At 35.3% G+C, this 16,416-nt stretch overlaps 1 protein-coding gene across 1 annotated transcript in view; it reads left to right on the top strand.

The window, feature by feature from the left end:
• The window catches only part of LOC133642410 (germ cell nuclear acidic protein), a 30,160-nt gene that overhangs the window by 3,434 nt on the left and 10,310 nt on the right, over positions 1–16,416 (top strand). The window contains exon 2 of the mRNA XM_062036577.1: positions 12,243–12,535. Coding sequence (XP_061892561.1) covers positions 12,243–12,535 — 293 coding nt within the window. The remainder of the gene's footprint in view (positions 1–12,242; positions 12,536–16,416) is intronic.

Genomic DNA, 16,416 nt, shown 5'->3' with positions numbered 1-16,416 from the left:
CATGCTTGTTGTCCTTATCGGGGTCTCAACCTTGACAAATGTTCACATTCGAAGCGTGTCTGGCACTTTGGAGAGGTGTTATTGTAGTGAAAATGTTCTAATTAAGTAGTCAAACAAAATTGCCTTTTTTAGATTTATTTGAAAAGCTCGAGCAGTTCACAAGGCACAGGTCACATTCGTCGCAAGTATGGCCGCCGAGGAAAGAGCGCTTTGCTCTTTCTTACACTGAATACTGGATGGAAGGGGGTGAGTGAGCACAGTTTGGAAGGGGGAGCGAGCATATGACACAACTACAGCGGAAGTACAGACAGTTTAGACCAGGGGTCACCAACGCGGTGCCCGTAAGAAGCAGATGAGTAGCCCGCTGGCCTGTTCTAAAAATAGCTCAAATAGCAGCACTTACCAGTGAGCTGCCTCTATTTTTTAAATTGTATTTATTTATTAGCAAGCTGGTCTCGCTTTGCTCGACGTTTTTAATTCAAAGAGAGACAAAACTCAAATAGAATTTGAAAATCCAAGAAAATATTTTAAAGACTTGGTCTTCACTTGTTTAAATAAATTCATTCATTTTTTTACTTTGCTTCTTATAACTTTAAGAAAGACAATTTTAGAGAAAAAAATACAACCTTAAAAATGATTTCAGGATTTTTAAACACATATACCTTTTTACCTTTTAGATTCCTTCCTCTTCTTTCCTGACAATTTAAATCAATGTTCAAGTAAATGTATTGTTTTTATTGTAAAGAATAATAAATACATTTTAATTTAATTCTTAATTTTAGCTTCTGTTTTTTCGACGAAGAATATTTGTGAAATATTTCTTCAAACTTATGATTAAAATTCAAAAAAATTATTCTGGCAAATCTAGAAAATCTGTAGAATCAAATTTAAATCTTATTTCAAAGTCTTTTGAATTTCTTTTAAAATGTTTGTTCTGGAAAATCTAGAAGAAATAATGATTTGTCTTTGTTAGAAATATAGCTTGGTCCAATTTGTTATATATTCTAACAAAGTGTAGATTGGATTTTAACCTATTTAAAACATGTCATCAAAATTCTGAAATTAATCTTAATCAGGAAAAATTACTAATGATGTTCCATAAATTATTTTTTTAATTTCTTCAAAAAGATTCGAATTAGCTAGTTTTTCTCTTCTTTTTTTCAGTTGAATTTTGAATTTTAAAGAGTCGAAAATGAAGATAAACTATGTTTCAAAATTTAATTGTCATTTTTTTCGTGTTTTCTCCTCTTTTAAACCGTTCAATTAAGTGTAAATATCATTAATTATTAATAATAACATAGAGTTAAAGGTAAATTGAGCAAATTGGCTATTTCTGGCAATTTATTTAAGTGTGTATCAAACTGGTAGCCCTTCGCATTAATCAGTACCCAAGAAGTAGCTCTTGGTTTCAAAAAGGTTGGTGACCCCTGGTTTAGACAATGGTGCACTGTTAACTGGATTGAAGAAGCAGACACTTTCAAAATGAGCAATGAGAAGGGAGAAGAGATACTTTCACAGTGGGTCATTCTCTAGTCAGAGTGTGCTTTTCACTGTAATACTGCGATTTATAAAAAGGCACATACATGTTTTCCATTACATTATCTTTATGGATCAATCCCAGTTTCCACTGTTCAAGGCATATCGCAGACAGCGTGTATGGGGGTTTGCTGTTGAGCGGTTTACTGGTGTCATTGTTGTGGATGGATTACTCCATGGAGGAAGTGGGGTTATCCAGTGGCGATAGCTCGAAGGCTGCAAGGGAAGCAGCTTAACCTCTAAAGGCCTGAGTGGCCACATGCGTGGACAGCACCTTTTAGCTCTTATTTCCCAAAAAAAATGGTAAATGGGTTATACTTGTATAGCGCTCTTCTACCTTTTTTTTTTAAGGAACTCAAAGCGCTTTGACACTATTTCCACATTCACCCATTCACACACACATTCACACACTGATGGCCAAAATTGTGTACACTACTGAATTGGGGTCATATGCCGACATATGGACACTTATACTGCCATCTAGTGGTGTCAGAAGAGTATAACATACAATGGAATTTGGAGAAAATAAAGAGTAAAAATAAGAATTAGCATGTCACTAAACATGAAGTACACGTTTGTTACTTATGGACTAAGTACATTATATAAAAAGATGATTCTTAGTTTTTATTCTAATTACGGTCCAATAAGCCCAAATAGCAAAGAGAAATAAAAAAAAATAGCATGTAAACCAGGGGTCACCAACCTTTTTGAAACCAAGAGCTACTTCTTGGGTACTGATTAATGCGAAGGGCTACCAGTTTGATACACACTTAAATAAATTGCCAGAAATAGCCAATTTGCTCAATTCACCTTTAACTTTATGTTATTAATAATAATTAATGATATTTACACTTAATTGAACGGTTTAAAAGAGGAGAAAACACGAAAAAAATGACAATTAAATTTTGAAACATAGTTTATCTTCAATTTCGACTCTTTAAAATTCAAAATTCAACCGAAAAAAAGAAGAGAAAATCTTTTTGAAAAAATAAAAAAAAGAATTTATGGAACATCATTAGTAATTTTTCCTGATTAAGATTCATTTTAGAATTTTGATGACATGTTTTAAATAGGTTAAAATCCAATCTACACTTTGTTAGAATATATAACAAATTGGACCAAGCTATATTTCTAACAAAGACAAATCATTATTTCTTCTAGATTTTCCAGAACAAAAATTTTAAAAGAAATTCAAAAGACTTTGAAATAAGATTTACATTTGATTCTACAGATTTTCTAGCTTTGCCAGAATATTTTTTTTGAATTTTAATCATAATAAGTTTGAAGAAATATTTCACAAATATTCTTCGTCAAAAAAACAGAAGCTAAAATGAAAAATTAAATTAAAATGTATTTATTATTCTTTACAATAAAAAAATATACATTCACTTGAACATTGATTTAAATTGTCAGGAAAGAAGAGGAAGGAATTTAAAAGGTAAAAAGGTATATGTGTTTAAAAATCCTAAAATCATTTTTAAGGTTGTATTTTGTCTCTAAAATTGTCTTTCTGAAAGTTATAAGAAGCAAAGTAAAAAAAAATAAATGAATGTATTTAAACAAGTGAAGACCAAGTCTTTAAAATATTTTCTTGGATTTTCAAATTCTATTTGAGTTTTGTCTCTCTTAGAATTAAAAATGTCGGGCAAAGCGAGACCAGCTTGCTAGTAAATAAATACAATTTAAAAAAATAGAGGCAGCTCACTGGTAAGTGCTGCTATTTGAGCTATTTTTAGAACAGGCCAGCGGGCTACTCATCTGGTCCTTACGGGCTACCTGGTGCCCGTGGGCACCGCGTTGGTGACCCCTGATGTAAACAAACAGCTTGGGCCTTAAGAGGTTAAATGTAAAAAAAAAAAAAAAAAAAAAAAAAAAAAAGTGGACAAATATGTACTTTTTTGTTTACATTTCATTGACTAAATATGCACTATAATTAATTCTACTTTTGTCCAGGATGAGCTACTTTCGCGACAGCTGACGTGACTTTTTCCCCATTCATTGTGGCGGCGTGACAGTGCATTTACACAGTGTTGAAGCTGAGTGTCCATTGACTTCAATAGGGGAGCACACAGTGGGTTATTTCACTGCAGCCACACTAGACGGTCTTTAGAAATGTATGGAAAGTGGGCTTGGCCTCGGCTGGCCTGGGTGTTGTGCTTCCGCATCACGATTGGATGATCTGTCTGAGGCTGAATCCCTTTTTGACTGACAGCAAAATTAGCCACTCAGCGATCTTGAGATATAAACCCCTGCCAGAGCATTTTTCAACTTTTGTTCCGTTGTTTCGAGTTGATATGGATAATTTTACAATCCTCCAAGTGACGTTTTCTTTGTAAAATCTATCATCTTTATTAGAGATGGCTTTTTTGCCAATATCCTATATTCCGATATTGTCCAACTCTTAATTACCGATACCGATATCAACCGATACCGATATATACAGTTGTGGAATTAACACATTATTATGCCTAATTTTGTTGTGATGCCCCGCTGGATGCATTAAACAATGTAACAAGGTTTCCCGAAATAAGAGAACAACTTCAACTCCAGTTATGGAAAAAAAGTGCCAACATGGCACTGCCATATTTATTATTGAAGTCACAAAGTGCATTATTTTGTTCAACATGCCTCAAAACAGCAGCTTGTTATTTTGGACATGAGGAGGTTGAGGTGGGCGGGGTTAGGGGCGGCGGGTTTGAGGTGAGGGGGTAGGGGGTAGCGGGGGGGTGTATATTGTAGCGTCCCGGAAGAGTTAGTGCTGCAAGGGGTTCTGGGTATTTGTTCTGTTGTGTTACGGTGCGGAAGTTCTCCCGAAATGTGTTGTCCTTGTTTGGTGTGGGTTCACAGTGTGGCGCATATTTGTAACAGTGTTAAAGTTGTTCATACGGCCACCCTCAGTGTGACCTGCATGGCTGTTGACCAAGTTTGCGTTGCATTCACTAGTGTGTGTGAAAAGCCGCAGATATTATGTGACTGGGCCGGCACGCAAAGGCAGTGCCTTTAAGGTTTATTGGCGCTCTGTACTTCTCCCTACGTCCGTGTACACAGCGGCGTTTTAAAAAATGTACAATAATTTTAAAACCGATACCGATCATTTCCGATATTACATTTTAAAGCATTTATCGGCCGATATTATCGGCAGTCCGATATTATCGGACATCCCTAATCTTTATATCTTTCATCTGTTAGTGGAGACTGTACTCGTGTTTAGAAAGTGGCTGAAAATGAGCTTCCCCTGCTTGAAAGACCAGCAGCCGCCACTGGGGCTATGGTATGGTTTTATTGATAGCATTTTGAATTCACAGAGATATCGTGACGAGATCCTGATGCCCATTGTTGTGCCATCAGTTCATGTTGGAGCGTGATAATCCAATTTCACGACAGGATTTGTTGCACAGGTGGCATCCTATGACAGTTCCACGCTGGAAATCACTGAGAGCGGCCCATTCTTTCACAAATGTTTGTAGAAACAGTCTCCATGCCTAAGTGCTTGATTTTATACACCGGGCCAAGTGATTAGGACACCTGATTCTCATCATTTGGATGGGTGGCCAAATACTTTTGGCAATATAGTATATATATATATATATATATATATATATATATATATATATATATATATATATATATATATATATATATATATATATATATATATATATATGACTGTATATGTGTATATATGTATGCATATATGTATATATAATAATTGTAACATAACTATTATAATATAATTGTAACATCCAATATCAAAGTACACTATCCAGCTTAATGTAAATCTGTGTAATAATCGTGCTGCATCTTTAAATGTCACACCTGTCAGGTAAATTAACTGTCTCAGCATAAGAAAAGTGCTCATTACCACACATTTAGACAGATTTTTCAAGAATACGTGAGATGACTGGTCCTCTACACTGCAAAAAGTCAGTGTTCAAAAACAAGAAAAAAAAAATACAAAAGTTAGGGGCATTTTACTTGAACTAAGCAAAATTATCTGCCAATAGAACAAGAAAAATTGTCTTGTCAAGACTTTCCAAAACAAGTAAAATTAGCTAACCTCAATGAGCCCAAAAATACCTTTAAAATAAGTATATTCTCACTAATAACAAGTGCACTTTTCTTGGTAGAAAAAAAAAAGAGACCTTTTGGCTCAATATGTTGAAAAATATTCTTAAATGAAGTAAATGCTAGTGCCATTATCTTGACGTAATTATATGTGCTCGGCATTACATTTCTTGCATTTTCCATCGACAACATGACATCATCGCGCCAAATGCGTGCTTTTTCAGTCAATTAGTGCGCAAGGAATATATATATATATATATATATATATATATATATATATATATATATATATATATATATATATATATATATATACACTACCGTTCAAAAGTTTGGGGTCACCCAAACAATTTTGTTGAATAGCCTTCATTTCTAAGAACAAGAATAGACTGTCGAATTTTAGATGAAAGTTCTCTTTTTCTGGCCATTTTGAGCGTTTAATTGGCCCCACAAACGTGATGCTCCAGAAACTCAATCTGCTCAAAGGAAGGTCAGTTTTGTAGCTTCTGTAACGAGCTAAACTGTTTTCAGATGTGTGAACATGATTGCACAAGGGTTTTCTAATCATCAATTAGCCTTCTGAGCCAATGAGCAAACACATTGTACCATTAGAACACTGGAGTGATAGTTGCTGGAAATGGGCCTCTATACACCTATGTAGATATTGCACCAAAAACCAGACATTTGCAGCTAGGATAGTCATTTACCACGTTAGCAATGTATAGAGTGTATTTCTTTCAAGTTAAGACTAGTTTAAAGTTGAAAAGTACAGTGCTTTTCCTTCAAAAAAAAGGACATTTCAATGTGACCCCAAACTTTTGAACGGTAGTGATATATATATATATATATATATATATATATATATATATATATATATATATATATATATATATATATATATATATATATATATATATATATATATATATATATATATATATATTATTTACAGCCCAGCCCCCAACCAAATTTTTTTTTAATGTAATTTTGAAGAATTTGTCTGAATGTGCATGAACTATTTCTGTTCAAAATTGTTAGAAATGTCACATGTTAAATGTTTAAATATTAACTGTCAGTTTACTGTACTGTGCCAACTGTACTACTATATGAGTACATATTTTCTATTGTTTCATTGAAAATAAAACAGCAAAGTCCATTTGGCTGTCATCTGTTTTAATTATGAGACACAATTGTGTCAAAGTCATGATTTTTTATTTCATGCTTGAAATAAGAAATGATTACTTTAAAAAAGTAGTTTTATACTTGTGAGTGTTGATGACACAGCTTTGCAACAGTTGATATTCTAGTTTCAAGCATGTTTTACTCAATATAGGTCATCAAATCTCAGCAACAAGCTGTAATATCTTACTGAGATCATTTAGGACCAAAACACTTAAAACAAGTAAAACACTCTAACATAAAATCTTATAAATTAAGTCCCGGGATGCCCAAAATGTCCATAACACACCCAGCCGAGTCCCACGGGGAGGGAGGGGGAATAAAAGTTGGAAAAGTCGGCAAAAGTCCTAAAAATGTTCAAATTACCTACCCAGGTTCGAGTCCACAAGTCCCGCCGCCGGCCGGGATGCCCAAAATGTCCAAAACGCGACCAGCAAAGTCCTACGGGAAGGCGGGGAGAAAAGTGAGAAAAGTCGGTAAAATGTTCAAAAATCACACCTAGGTATTTAGAAAATTTGGGGGACTTTTGCCGACTTTTATCCCCCCTCCCTGTGGGACTCGGCTGGGTGAGTTATGGACATTTTGGTGTTAGCGGGGGGGGTGTATATTGTAGCGTCCCGGAAGAGTTAGTGCTGCAAGGGGTTCTGGGTATTTGTTCTGTTGTGTTAGTGTTGTGTTACGGTGCGGATGTTCTCCCGAAATGTGTTTGTCATTCTTGTTTGGTGTGGGTTCACAGTGTGGCGCATATTTGTAACAGTGTTAAAGTTGTTTATACGGCCACCCCCAGTGTGACCTGTATGGCTGTTGACCAAGTATGCCTTGCATTCACTTATGTGTGTGAAAAAAGCCGCAGATATTATGTGACTGGCACGCTGTTTGTATGGAGGAAAAGCGGACGTGACGACAGTTTGTAGAGGACGTTAAAGGCACGTTCCCAATATTGTTGTCCGGGTGGAAATCGGGAGAAATTTGGGAGATAGGTTGCCCCGGGAGATTTTCGGGAGTGGCAATGATATTCGGGAGTCTCCCGGGAAAATCGTGAGGGTTGGCAAGTATGCTCATTCCTTGAGTGTATAGACAATGTATGAATATATCAATAGACAATGTAACAATATGAACAATACAACAAATTAACACAGATATTTGTGAAAATATTCCACCAAATCCTCACGTGAGTATCAGTCCGATACTCGTACGACTCTTGGTATCGCCATTTGTATCAATCCAGAACGTGACAAAGCAGAAGTGGTTGGATATTGTCTATCGTGTGCATGTATCCATGTTAGCGTCTGCAGAAAAACAAAAGCATCAGCTGTCACTGCCCCAGGATGGACTTTATTTATCCCTCAACGGGGAGATTATGTGGTTGATTTTTACATACTGCAATGAAAAACTACAAACCAGTAATAAATAATACATATTACTGCTCTGTGTATATCGGACGCAAGAAAGCGAATGAAGTGTCCGATATTGAGCAGAAGTGATGACTGATGCTTCAAAGTACAAATAAGGGGGCGGGGTTAAACAAAACACAGGCCCCTCCCCGTTAACGCTCCAACCTGATCATCTCAAATCAAATCAGAATAATCCATCAAAGTCCCTCCTCCACCACTTTCTCGCTCTCCATTATTGTCTCTGACTCTGTTCTTTTCTCTACTTAACTAGAGTTATGAGCACTTTGGGGAAATTGAACTGGCCCACCTGAAGCCCACCTGTCCGAGGTCCTCCGTGCATACCGTAGGCTAGCTATCGAGAACGCGGGGACTGCAGAAATCCTTGTTTGAGAGAGATTGAGAACACACAAAAAAGACATTTTTTACATATGAGCCTGGTTTTTTTTTTGTTAGTTCTTTTTTTGGGTGGGGTGGGTGATATCACTCATTAGTAGTTCTTGGAATTTGTTTCTTTGGAAAATATGCTTTTGGAATTGGATTGACCTGCATTTTGTGTGTCCCTGTGAGTCTACAGAGAAAGAAAGAGAGACAGTGATCTTGGGGATGGGTGTGGTTCAAATTCCTGACAAACAGACGGAGGGAGACTAAGGCCATGTCCACATGCACACGGATGGGTTTTTTCTAGAAACGCATTTTTTTTTTAAATAAAAGTTTTTTGTCCACGTGTAAATCGATTTTCGATTTTTAAAATCGATTAAGAACTGTTACAAATAAGAATCACGATTAATCTAAAAATCGACAGATTAAAAAATAAAAATCTATTTTTGATTTTTGTAATTGATTGGGAACTGTTACAAATAAGAATCACGATTAATCTAAAAATCGACAGATTAAAAAATAAAAATCGATTTTAGATTTTTGTAATTGATTAAGAACTGTTACAAATAAGGATCACGATTAATCTAAAAATTTAAAAATAAAAATCGATTTTTTTATTTTTATAATTGATTAGGGACTGTTGCAAATAAGAATCACGATTAATCTAAAAATCGACAGATTGAAAAATAAAAATCGATTTCTGATTTTTATCATCGATTAAGAAGTGTTGCAAATAAGAATCACGGTTAATCTAAAAATCGACAGATTAAAAATAAAAAATCGATTTTCGATTTTTAAAATCGATTAAGAACTGTTACAAATAAAAATCACGATTAATCTAAAAATCAACAATTTTGTAATTGATTAAGAACTGTTACAAATAAGGATCAGGATTAATCTAAAAATCGACAAATTGAAAAATAAAAATAGATTTTTGATTTTTATAATCGATTAAGAACTGTTACAAATAAGAATCACGGTTAATCTAAAAATCGACAGATTAAAAAATAAAAATCGATTTTTGATTTTTATAATTAAGAACCGTTACAAATAAGAATCACAATTCATCTGAAAATCGACAGATTAAAAAATGAAAATTTATTTTAGATTTTTGTAATTGATTAAGAATTGTTACAAATAAGGATCACGATTAATCTAAAAATCGACCAATTGAAGAAAAAAAATCAATTTTTGATTTTTATAATTGATTAGGGACTGTTACATATAAAAATCACGATTAATCTAAGAATCGACAGATTAAAAAATAAAAATCGATTTTAGATATTTGTAATTGATTAAGAACTGTTACAAATAAGGATCACGATTAATCTAAAAATCGACAAATTGAAAAATAAAAATCGATTTTTGATTTTTATAATTGATTAGGGACTGTTACAAATAAAAATCCAGATTAATCTAAAAATCGACAGATTGAAAAATAAAAATCGATTTGCTGATTTTTATAATCGATTAAGAACTGTTACAAATAAGAATCACGATTAATCTGAAAATCAAATTATTTTTTTTCAACACCCCTAATTGATACGAACTGTTATAACGCATAACCAAGTCCACTATGGTTGCTTTTTTGGAAGGCTTCTGATTGGCCAAAATGCTCTTGATAAAGGTTTTTTATTACGTGGACAAAAACATATTTGAACAAGTTTATGGAAAAAATATCTGTGTTGGTGTGAACATGGCCTTAAAAGCTTGAGGGAAGGTGCAGGAGGGCCACTAACTTAAATTATATGAAAACATAGCGTACCAAAATGGGCTTTGAGTAAACCCCGAAACAATTTATAAGATGTTTGAAATAAAAATAAAAAGTTTCTCTCTTTCTTCAGATCTCTGGCTCGCTCTTTCTCTGTAGAACCTTTAAGCCATTGTTCAGTAAAGCGGTAAAAACAAGTGCTAAAATGTGCTAAAATGGTAATCAACTATGTCTTTTTTTTTGGGAGGGGGAGAGTAATTACAGATGGACATTGTCAATCTCTATGCATTTCTATGTGTATTCATGTCAAAGAACCGGACGATACTGTCCAGCCTTCAGGGGGAGAGTATTTGGGAAAAGAGAGAAATGTGGAAGACTATCAACTTGTCAAGAGATGAAATGGGCTTTTTTTTTGGCCCTTTTTCTTGTTCTTGGTTAAACAAAACACTGTTTTTGTGCTGACTGTGAACATGTGTGGTTAAAAACAGCAATCGCCATGTGTCTGTCAAACCTACTTGAAATAAAGTGTACACAAATGTCCAAAAGTTTGAGGTCTAATGCGTGGATAAGCATCCAGCAGGTTGTTTCTCTGAGGATCCCAAGTCCCGACTGTGAGTATCTCTTCAGCTCCAAGCAGGCGTGTCCCAGCTTTTTCCACCAGGGTGCACGCCATTCTTCTTTTTGACACCAGTGACTGAAATGTACCTTGATTTTAGTCATACTTTGGCCATCGAAAGTGATAGTTTAATTAGTTTGTACTAGGGTTGTACGGTATACCAGTACTAGTATAGTACCGCAATACTAATTAATCATATTCAGTCATGACATTGCTGGTTTTACCAGCAGAGGAGCATGTTCGGCAGCGCACAATCATGGAGTACTTACAAGCAGACACGGTGTTTAGACAGAAAAGGGAGAACGGGCGCATTTTGGCTTAAAAACTAACGATAAAGGTGCAGTTATAACACTGAAACGTCCTCAGGAAGAGGTGCTTTAAAACATAGCTAGCTAGTTAGCAGCTAACGTCCAGCCACAGTCTGCAGTGTTTTAACTACTTCTAAATCAATAATTCTTCACTTAAGAAAAAGAAACAGATGGTGATATGTAGTAGAGTACGCTGACTGGTCACTAAAGGTTTGCGTGTACTAAAACAGGTGCAAACTAGATAGCTCTGCCACGGCCCAGTACCGGTCCGTGGATCGATCGGTACAAGAAATTTAAAAAAAATACAAATCATTTTTTTAGTTTATTTATTTATTTTATTTTAATTAAATCAACAGTGCACCAACCCAAAAAACCTCCCTCCCCCATTTACACTCATTCACACAAAAGGGTTGTTTCTTTCTGTTATTAATATTCTGGTTCCTACATTATATATCAATATATATCAATACAGTCTGCAGGGATACAGTCTGTAAGCACACAAGATTGTATTTTTTTATGACAAAAAAAATAAATAAAAATAAATAAATACCATACCTCCCCCACCCCATTCAGCCCCCCCCCCCCTCCACCCCCTGACAGTTACACACAAAAATCCTCCATCCTACATATATAAACTGTTCGAAATTTAAAATATTCGTAATAAATATTAGCTATATATTCTATTCAGCAACATCCTTTTATAATTTTAGACCGCATGCTGGGTGACTTAAGGAGCTGACTAAAACCAATTCAATTGATGCGTTCTGTCGTCCTTCGGTGTTTTTTTTTATAGGCGTCGAATATGTATTAACATATCTCATACATGGAAAAAAAAAACTTTTTGCAAGCATACATTTTTCGCACAGTAAGTGCAACCTCTTTCCCAAAAGCGCAAGTTCAGCACTGGAATTAAAAGGGCGAAAAAAGTTGGGTATGAAAGGTGTCAAAGTGCACCGTCCCCCTGCTGGAAAAGGTTTGGACACTACAAGATGATGCATTTTTTTAATGTTTATGTACAATCACTTGCATATTGGCTGTATTGACCATTTCTCCAGATGATAATGATAAAGATGATGATGATGACGATGATGATGATGATGATGACGATGACGATGACGATGATGATGACGACGACGATGATGACGACGACGACAAAGATGATGATGATGACGATGATGATGACGATGATGATGATGACGACGAAGACAAAGATGATGATGATGACGATGATGATGACGACGACGACAAAGATGATGATGATGATGATGATGATGATGATGATGACGATGACGACGATGATGAAAAATACAACAAGGGCTCCGTGTGCGCATATTGTGAATTCTGCGAGGTAAGTTTCTTTCAATTGCACCGTTATATACACTATTTTCCTCTTCTACTAAGATCCGAATACCTTGTGCTAAATAGCGCGTGCAAACGATAAAAGTGTGTGTCCTCTCCGTGGGCGTGTTGCGTCAACTTGCGTGTGATCCACTAAGACTGCGTGTACAATTGAAAAGTTGTGCAAAGCGCACTATTGCAATTAAGTTTTTGCGTGTATTGTAGGGGTGTAACGGTACGTGTATTTGTATCGAACCGTTTCGGTACGTGGGGTTCGGTTCGGAGGTGTACCAAACGAATTTCCACACGGACATATTAAGTAGCGTACCGCACGTTGTGTAAACAATGCACACCGAGGCACAACACATGGCATGCTAGCAGCTAACGGGCTACGATAGACTGACCATACGTCCTCTTTTCACCGGACATGTCCTCTTTTGCGGGGCTGTCCGGGCGGAGTTTCTTAAATGCCTCAAATGTCCGGCATTTTGAGTTAGGGTTGCATGTATTTTCAATGTACGTTCAGGGTTAAGAAGGGGTTAAAAACAAAACAAATTGTGCGCGCAGCAGCATTGGTGAGGGAGGGGCAGAGACAGAGAGAGCGAGAGAGTTATGATAAACGTGCATGCGTCGCCAGGCTCTGCTTTTTATCCATAGATTTATCACATTTAATTTTTCATTATATAGCAGGGGTGTCAAAAGTGTGCCCCGGAGGCCATTTGCGGCCCACAGCTAATGTTTTAAAGGCCCACGGCACATTCTAAAAATACTATTAAAATAATCAAAAAGATAACAAAAGTGAAATAAAAAAGCTTAAAGGTGAAATGTAATTTAGAAAAAGTTGCAATGTTGACTAATAAAACAAAGCTGTTTTTTTTCTTTCAAACTGTCATTGCTCAAAACATAAAATTGAATCAAAATAAATGTTATTATGAACTATTGACCTATCCAAGGTTCCCATTACTTCACATCAAATATTCCACTAAGAAAAATATTTTTGGTGGAAGACTTTGCAAATTTGGTAAATAAATAACCCAAAAATGTATATTTTGTTGTTTTCTTACTGTACCGAAAATGAACCGAACCGTGACCTCTAAACCGAGGTACATACCGAACCTACACCCCTAGTGTATTGCCAACATTATTTGCCCATAGAAACAGTCATTTTCCTCGATATTCATGTCATCATGCTCTCCAGCCAGTGTGTGATCTTGTCGAAATAGCAGAACACATCTACAATCTGTACCACCTTTTATGCAATATAGAAAAACAATTTATAGACAACGAAGACTTTATTTTATCGCGCTAACTCTCTGCAGAGAGGCATTGGACCACCACAGCATCGCAGCGCATTCATGTGTCTGGAATGATCCGAACCCAAGAAAATGCATATTGCAAGACATATATACCTGTAGGTGATATATAATAAAATCCTCATCATGGAGCTTTATTGCAGACTCCATTGTCCATGTAGACATACAATCACATACAGTACATAAAACAAATAATACAGTATAAAAGGCATTATATTAAAAAAAAAGTTATTGTACATATTCAGTCAAAGGTATCTAATAAATAAAAGCAGCAATAAAAAAATTTACTAATGTACTATAATAATATAGTTTTTAAATGAAAAATCAAATGGCATTAAAAAATGTTTTATTTGTTTTTGTTTTATTCAGCCTTTTAAATCATCCAGCAAATATAACATTATAAAATGATATTGCTGAATAGACGAAATGTCTAATATTTTCTATTTATGACATTCCAAATATGTCAACACACACACGTAGGACAAAGGATTCTCTGACCATCATCTGTTTTATGCGCTAGCAAGTTTGCACGGGTTTTCAGAGGTGGGTAGAGTAGCCAGAAATTGTAGTCAAGTAAGAGTACTGTTACTTTAGAGTTGTATTACTCAAATAAAAGTAAGGAGTAGTCACCCAAATATTTACTTGAGTAAAAGTAAAAAGTATGTTGTGAAAAAACTACTCAAGTACTGAGTAACTGATGAGTAACCTGTTCGTTTAATGATGACGGCAACAAATAATGCACAAAAACATAAAAATAGCAATGAACAAATTCAGAGCCAGGAATATCTCTTAAGCAACTAAAACAATAATATATTAAATAATAACACATTAAAATAAAATATAATTAAGGCAAATTGAGCCACGATAACTTAACAGCACCGTAGGCTCAGTAGGCAGAGATTACAAAGGAAAATAACAAGTTAGCCTTTACGCAAACCATAAACTGATAGGTGTGGACTGCACCTGGGAACACACTGTGCACTTCTGATTGGTGTTTGTATGCATGCATGAGTGTGTGTGTGTCTGTCTGTCTGTCTGTCTGTCTGTCTGTCTGTCTGTCTGTCTGTCTGTCTGTCTGTCTGTCTGTCTATGAGGCTGCAGTGCGTTAATAAATGTCCCCACACGATGTACATTTGACAGTGATTCATAGCAGGGAAGCTAACATCAGCCAACGGTTACAGCCAAACTATCGAATAACGTTACTTACCGCGATGTGCTTCCTCAAATTTGACGTTGAGTTCATGTAAGCTGAAATGTCCACTTGTTTGGGGAGACACATATGACAAAGCATTACATAACTGTTTTTTTGGTTGTCTGAAGCGTGAACATCGATTTTATGTGAGGCCAGGGGTGTTTGCGTTTGTTGTTGTCTCTGCCATTGTTGTTGTTGTTTGCCGCTGAAACTTTGTTTAGTTAATCATGTGACCGCCTGGTTCTGTTTGATTGGTGAAATGGAGTCAAACGTCACCAGTGACTGCATTTGATTGGTGAAACGCAGGCATGCGATAGATCCTACTTTGAAGGTCTGTCTGACAAAACAAACAAAGCGTGCATTAACAGATCGATAAAAATCAGTAGCGAGTAGCGAGCTGAATGTAGATAAATGGAGTAAAAGTAGCGTTTCTTCTCTATAAATATACTCAAGTAAAAGTAAAAGTATGTTGCATTAAAACTACTCTTAGAAGTACAATTCATCCCAAAAGTTACTCAAGTGTTTGTAACGGAGTAAATGTAGCGCGTTACTACCCACATCTGCGAGTTTTAGTATGTGCAAACCTTTAGTAGATCAGGCGCTAAATCGTATTCATCTGTTCTGAGAACCATTTATAACAACAAACATTGAATACCACCCGGAGTCAAATCCACTTACCGGTACATCTTTTTGTGAAAATTCTTCATCATCTTAGCAACTGTACGATGATGCCATCGCACCTCACAAGTTTTTTAATGATATTGTCATATTTTGTAACAGAAACAAAATACAAAGACTCAAAATAATCCAAAAGTATATATATATAGTATAAACGTCTTTATAACTATAAAGACGTTTCATTTAATTAATGCTATCACTCCTCTCGCAAAAAATATATATATATATACCTATGTGTACATATATTAATATAATGGATATATCATTAGTAATTAATATAATTGGATATTAAGAGTATGTGAAAGTTTGACTTCTACCTTGTTTACTTCTGTGACGACCTCTTTAGCGTTGTAATCCAACAGCTAAAAGTCAAAAAATGTTGAGAACGACTCGGAATTTCAAGGCTGGAAATCATCCACAAGGGCCAATCCATTGCAGGTGTACTCCCATACAAATGTTTTGGTTTTTTTGGTTGCAAACACATATTTTAATGCAGGGGGTGCTCAAACGTTTTGACTTGGGGGCCGCATTGGGCTAAAATAATTTGGTCGAGGGCCAAAAGCCGACTATATATGTATATATTTATACATTTATTTATATATATATATATATATATATATATATATATATATATATATATATATATATATATATATATATATATATATATATATATATATATACATTTATTTATATATATATATACAT

Source organism: Entelurus aequoreus, linkage group LG25 (assembly GCF_033978785.1).
Source record: "Entelurus aequoreus isolate RoL-2023_Sb linkage group LG25, RoL_Eaeq_v1.1, whole genome shotgun sequence".
NCBI lineage: Eukaryota > Metazoa > Chordata > Actinopteri > Syngnathiformes > Syngnathidae > Entelurus > Entelurus aequoreus.
Note: the sequence above shows the minus strand (reverse complement) of the source record. Positions and strands in the feature narration are given on the sequence as shown.